Consider the following 6,817-nt stretch of genomic DNA (forward strand, 5'->3'; position numbering starts at 1 on the left):
CTGCTGGGCTGCCATTTTCATCTTCCATAATCTGATATAGTTTCCACAACAATTTCAGTGCAATAATTAAGTGTAACTAGTTCCGAGATTGCATCCTAAGCCCCTCTTGATGTGCATTCTCTAAAGCAGCTCAGACACTGTTGAACATATTCCCATTACGCATCAAGCTTCCATTTAATCACAAAGGGGAGCTCATTGACTTTACAAGGATTATTCATGTAGGTAGAGTGCATATGAGTTCTCAGGATCAAGGTTAGATAGGATGCAAGTGAAGGCCTTTCAGGAACAACACCCAAGATAACCCTTTGGCATATTATGGGGCTCTTTCCATTATTTATATTTGCATGTCTAGTGTGGACAGTTTCCCATGGCTGATCTCAGAAACATTCTTATTCTTATTTATTGAATTTATATACCGCCCTATACCCAGAGGTCTCAGAGGTTCACAGAAGCATGGCTGTATGAGGATTATTGCTGCTTTTAATTTTTAATGCATATGTCCCTGCAGCATTTTCCCCCTTTATTATATTGCTACTGCACTGTGCTCTTATGTTTTAAAGCACTATTCAGACTGGAGGAGATATAGGCATTTTCCTATACAAAAAACTGTTACGTACTCACAAAAGAAATATATGAAATACTCAGCATCGTCAAGTCCCACTTGACTTGCAAGGAACATCTTGCCTGTTTTGTAGGAGAGAGATCCTATCAGCATGAGAACAATTTTTCCTGGAGCTTAATTCAAATTATACAGCCATATGCCTATGGATATAACTGAATTCCTTTCCATTTAATAGGCCTTTCTTCACAGTTACAAAGCATTAAATCTCTGAGATAGTCTCAAAGTTTCCTGGTTAACGGACAAACTTAACATGCATCTGTTAGCCACTTCGCTAGGCAAGTTCAGTCAGCAAAAAGAAACATGTTTGGGAATCCTGCTTGAGTCATGTATTCTTCTTGTTGCTTTTCCCCAGTGTCTGCTTCCGTTTCTTTTGATACTTGGTATTCACTGTCTCACTTGACTGACACAAGAAGCCCACTGTGGGAAGAAACACTTCCTCTGAACTTTGCCTGGTTTCCATGGAGCAAAGTTTTCCCTTTAATTCTCTCTCCAGTAAACTGCACACATGTGCAGCCTTTGTGGTGTATTTCTGCCAAGTAATCAGTATCAGTGTGGGGGAAAGAACTGTGACACACCATCACGCCAATGGATCAACAATACTGTACAATTTTTAGCTCCAACTCTTCGTTCAGATTCAAAGAAACACTTTCTGGCTTGCTCCTTGAAGTCATCAAGTCACACTGTTTCTTGGGTGCCATTATTTTTTTACAAAGAATAACCACACTAGCTTCAAATGCCCTGTCAGCAAGTGTTTTAAATGCTGTATCTTTTATTCAAGGTTGTGCTTTGTTAAATAGGGAGAAGCCGCCAACATTTCCTTAGTTTGACACCCAAAAGAACTTGATGTGAAGTATGAGCACTTCAACACCATCGGTTCAAGCGAGTTAGACTGAATGGAACCACCAGAACATAGTTGACTCAGAATTAATGTAAACTAACATCCTCTAACCTACTTGCTCCCATACACATAAACACACTTCCACACAAACACTTGGAATTCTAAGAGTGAGGGGGGCAGGGAAATTAACCCTTTACTGTTCCATTCTTGCAAATGCAAGGGGTGGGGGTAGAAATCCATACGGAGTGGTTTCCAAACCAAAGATAACCTGAAAAGGGAACCCTAAAGCGGAGCAAAACCGTTCCTTTTTCAGGGCTGAGTGCTGAAGAGTGCAACTCACCTTAAGAAACCCCACACACGCGCACACAACCAACCAAACTTCTTTTGCTCGTTCTGTCTATTTCTCAGACCTTCTGAGTAGCTGCATTTGGAAAAGTGGGGGAGAGTGCTACTGATCCAAGAAACACGAGGAAAGAGAAAGAAAGCCAGGAGGCAATCCATAGACGACACAAACACCTCCCAAGGAACAGGGACCGACCAGAGTGGGGAGGGGGGGAGGCAAGAGGTCAGTTGCGTGCACTGCAGCCAGCCAGCCAGCCTCTCAGCAGCCCGGGGCTACGAGTGTGCCCAGTCACCACCGCACACTGCGGACCTAGACAAGCGCTTCAGCAGGTAACAAGTCAAGCTTTCCAAGTCATGTGAAGAATATAGACACACACACACACATATATATACACACACAGAGAGAAATACATGCATAGAAGAATTACTGCCGGCTGATTTTTCTCACAGCGTGGTTATGGGGCGGGGATGCCTAACCCCATTTTCATCCCTGTGCGTGCGATTTGTTATTTAAAAAAAAGGGGGGGGGTATTTCGTGCATAAAAGCCAGCAAGGCAGATTTCCCCTATATAAAACAAATGCACACACCAGCCCCGCCGTTCCGGGCCCCCGCCCCCCTCTCGCCCGGCACTCACCGATCCGGAGCACTTGCTGGGAAGTCTGGGGGACGCCTAGGCAAAGGTAGAGCAGGAGGAAGAAGAGTCCTGCGCCGGCCTCCATCGCGGAGTGCCTCGGCTCGCAGCAAAGGGGTCTCTCCATCTTCTTCACTCCTCGCCTGGATTCATGCTTCAGCCTCTCGGCCCCGCTTCTGCTCGCCCCTCATGCAGAAGCTGCTGCTCCCACTCGGGCAGGATCGCGATCCCTCATTCTTGCTCGGGGTTTTGTTTCATCCTGGTAAGGAGCGGCGTGGTGGATGCTTGCGGGGTGCAGGGGGTCGGATCGCGGCGTGTGTGGGGGGGTTGTATTTACACCATGAAGATCTGCCGATCTTGCTGCTTGAGGGGATCCACTACGATCCCTCCCGTCGTCTCCCACCCCCCACTTTCTCCCCCTTTTAGTCCATCACGCTACCCCTCTGCATCCAACAGCCGTCGGGGGTGCTAAGTGTGTGTGTGGTGGGGAAGGAAGATTTCCTCCCAGAGATCAGCGAAGCGGTTGGTGAGGTTGGAAAGTTGCCGCTCGAAATGGCCGGCGACGCGGCTCCCTCATGAGCCCTGCCGCCAAGTGCCAAAGTGTCCCTCGGCAGAAAAGGCGCGCGAGCGGGGGAAAGATCCGGGCCGGAGCGGGAGGGGAAACGGGAAGGTCCCCTGGCCGAGGCGGATCTCCAGCAGATGGGAGCGGGGACCGAGGCGCAGCTTCTCCGCGCGCGCCTGCCTCTCTCTCTCCGTCTCTCTCGCTCTCTTTCTTTCCCCGCACAAACTAAACTACTTTGGGCGCCTTCGCTCCAGCATTGATTGAGTCTCTGCTCGCCGCCTGATGATCCCGGCCAAGCTCCTCTCCGCATTGGCCGGCGCCGCTCTCGGGGCTCATTAAAGGGGACACTGTCAACTCCAAGCCGATCAATTGGACGGAAAGTGAACGAAAATCCTTTGGTGACGTCAGACGGCGCAGCTCTCCTCTCCGGCCCGCCCGCTTGGCAGGTCTCTCCTGCCCCTTCGTCGCCGCCTTCTACCGAATTAAATACTGAACGTCTATACGGAGCCGGGGTCCCTCGGGGGCCGCTGCTAAGACTCAGCTCGGGGCATGCGGAGATCGGAGGAGACAGCGCCGCTGAGCATACGCAGAGTGCCTTTCGCTCGCCGCTAATGGCAGGCTCAACCCGATTCGGAAACGCAGCTTAGAGGTTGCGGGGCTAAGCAGCGAGACTAAAAACTCTCCCTCGCCGAGGGTTACTGACTTTACTCAGCCCAGCAAGCTTCCCGGGGTGTAAATGGCTCAGAGCCTGCAGCCACGCCCTCAATAAAGCTGCAGGGGCTGCGTTGATACATTTAGATAGGGATCAGCTGCGAGTCATGATTGGGAGGGGGAGCCAGGTGCTTGAAAAGTATGGCCTGAACCCAGCTATAGAATTGTGATGGGCTTCACTTTATTGCTTCCCTTACGCTGGTATGTCGCGATCACAGTGAAAACCTGAAAGGCTCATTCACTTGCCACTTACCTCTCTTGTATCTGCGATACATTGACGATATTTTTATCATCTGGACACATGGTCAACAGACCCTGGACACCTTTCACCAGAAATTTAATGATTTTCACCCCACAATCAACCTTACAATGAATCAATCTATGCAAGAAATACATTTTTTGGACACTACTATAAAAATACAGGATGGGCGCATGGACACCACCTTATACCGTAAACCAACTGACCGACAAACATATCTACATGCCTCTAGCTACCATCCCAAACATACCAAACAGTCCATTGTATATAGCCAGGCACTACGTTACAGCCGCATCTGTTCCAATTCTACAGACAGAGACTCTCACCTAAGAGATCTACAGCAAACCTTTTCAGAACTAAAATACCCAGCAGATGAAGTTAGACAACAGATCAACAGAGCCAGACTTATACCCAGAGAGAACTTGCTGCAAGACAGACCCAAAAAAGAAAATAACAGAACACCTCTAGTCATCACATACAGCTCCCAAGTTAAAACAGTTCAACGCATCATCAGAGATCTACAACCTCTCCTGGACAATGACAGTTCTCTTTCTCAAGCTCTGGGAGGAAGACCTTTAATTGCCTACAGACAGCCACCCAATCTTAAACAACTCCTAACCCACAATAATACTACAACCAGACTTAACACGGACACTGGCACCAGAGCCTGCAATAAACCCAGATGCCAACTTTGCTGCCACATACACCCGGACAACACCATTACTGGCCCCAACAACATCACACATACCATCTCGGGATTATTCAATTGCTCATCATCTAACATTGTGTATGGCATCAAATGCCAACAGTGTCCTTCAGCTCTCTATATTGGACAAACAGGCCAAACCTTACGCCAAAGAATAAATGGACATAAATCTGACATCAAGAATCACAAAACAGAGAAACCAGTAGGAGAACACTTTAATCTCCCAGGACATTCTATACAAGATCTCAAAGTAGCTGTTTTACTACAAAGGAATTTCAGAAATAGACTGGAAAGAGAAGCTGCTGAATTGCAACTCATTACCAAACTTAAAACCATGGAGAAACCTGGTTTGAACAAAGACATTGGATTCTTATCCCATTATACATGACTAAGCCATTTCTCACCTTCTCACCCCTTGCCTTTTCCTGTAAGACCCATTACAGTCGTTAAGAGTCGTCAGCAGGCTCATCCCAGCTATCTGCCAATCTCCCATTCCCACCACCCTTCTGAGTAATACCCCTCCCCACCTTCTCACTATATAGAAGGATCTGGCAACTTCTGTTTCAGTGTATCTGAAGAAGTGTGCTTGCACACGAAAGCTCATACCAAGAACTAACTTAGTTGGTCTTAAAGGTGCTACTGGAAGGATTTTTTTTATTTTCACTTGCCAGAGTAAGGACAGTCCATCAGTGGTCCAGGTGCACCTGCAGATGACTTCATCGCTCCTGCTTGGGGGGAGGGGGAGTCCAGAGACGACTTTCCCACGATCCACTTCATCCACCAACACCTCATATCCAGCGTGCAACCTTTTTTTGAAAGCCTATGGGACCCTGTTCATTGCCAGGAACTACAAGTGGCCATGCTAGACGATTGGCCAACGGGAGGTTGAGCGACAGTCAATGACAGGCAGAGCCACCTCCTTGCTACAAGTAGCAACGGGGAGACCGAGGAAGCTGGCAGGCAGGGGTACCAACTTGCAAAATATGGGGGTGCAGGTAAGCCCCACCCCATGCAATCAATCACAAGATGTGGTACACACCATTTGAATGGGAACGCCCATCACCTTTGGGGAGGTGCAGCCTCCACAAATATTTTATGGGGGGGGGGCAAAGGAACTTTAGGCTCTGGGAGTCGGCTCCTATGCTTCCTAGACTGCATGTAAGTAAGATGACAGGCAGGTGAGGGGCTGGCTGAGGTGGTTGGGGCTGTGCCCCTGGATGGACGGTTTTGTTGTTTAGTCGTGTCCGACTCTTCGTGACCCCATGGACCAGAGCACGCCAGGCACTCCTGTCTTCCACTGCCTCCCGCAGTTTGGTCAAACTCATGCTGGTAGCTTCGAGAACACTGTCCAACCATCTCGTCCTCTGTCATTCCCTTCTCCTTGTGCCCTCCATCTTTCCCAACATCAGGGTCTTTTCCAGGGAGTCTTCTCTTCTCATGAGGTGGCCAAAGTACTGGAGCCTCAGCTTCACGATCTGTCCTTCCAGTGAGCACTCAGAGCTGATTTCCTTAAGAATGGATAGGTTTGAAGTCAAAGGCCACTATGGGGTTCGGTGCTCATCTCAAGCCTCCACCGCATTTTGCCTGCTGCTGCTTGGCATTCCCACACAGGCCAAACCATGGCTTGGGTTTCCAGTGGGCAAAGCAGTTACCCTTTTTCACAACCACATTAGTGGTAACCTCCTGAATCCACTAGTAACCTTCTGGAGTGCACCTGTTTTCAGCTTGTGGCAAGCTATGGTCTGGATTGCATCTCAGAGGCCAGATTTATTCTAGTTGCAGTGAGTCCCTATATGTTCTCCATGGAGGACTGACTACCAAAGCAATCCTCGTGCAACTATAGATTTCCTAATGAGCAGGGTTTATTCAGAATTGGCTTACTGGAGACTGAAAATATAAGATACAAATCGGGCTCCAAGATGTGGGGAGTTCTGGCCTGCCACGATCAGTTCCCTGCAACGCAGCATTTAAAAACATAATTTACAAGCACTTTGCAAGGAATTTACCTGTGAATTCCATGAAAATATGAATCAAAGGCAGCAGCATTCATGTGAGGCCCGCCAATATCTTGTCGTCTCCACTGACAGAATATGACTGAATGATGATTAACAAGTTTTATTTCCACTGCTCTCCTGACTTGATTCA

The 6,817-nt window shown here is 48.3% G+C and overlaps 1 protein-coding gene across 4 annotated transcripts in view; it reads right to left on the minus strand.

Moving 5' to 3' along the window:
• The window catches only part of GRIK1 (glutamate ionotropic receptor kainate type subunit 1), a 155,669-nt gene extending 151,938 nt beyond the window's left edge, over nt 1–3,731 (minus strand). For all 4 annotated transcript variants that reach the window (XM_081003532.1, XM_081003529.1, XM_081003533.1 and 1 more), the window contains exon 1: nt 2,438–3,731. In XM_081003532.1, coding sequence (XP_080859658.1) covers nt 2,438–2,561 — 124 coding nt within the window. In that variant the 5' untranslated portion in view covers nt 2,562–3,731. The remainder of the gene's footprint in view (nt 1–2,437) is intronic.
• Nucleotides 3,732–6,817: the final 3,086 nt, after the last annotated feature.

This window comes from Podarcis pityusensis, assembly GCF_964106645.2.
Source record: "Podarcis pityusensis genome assembly, chromosome: 4".
NCBI lineage: Eukaryota > Metazoa > Chordata > Lepidosauria > Squamata > Lacertidae > Podarcis > Podarcis pityusensis.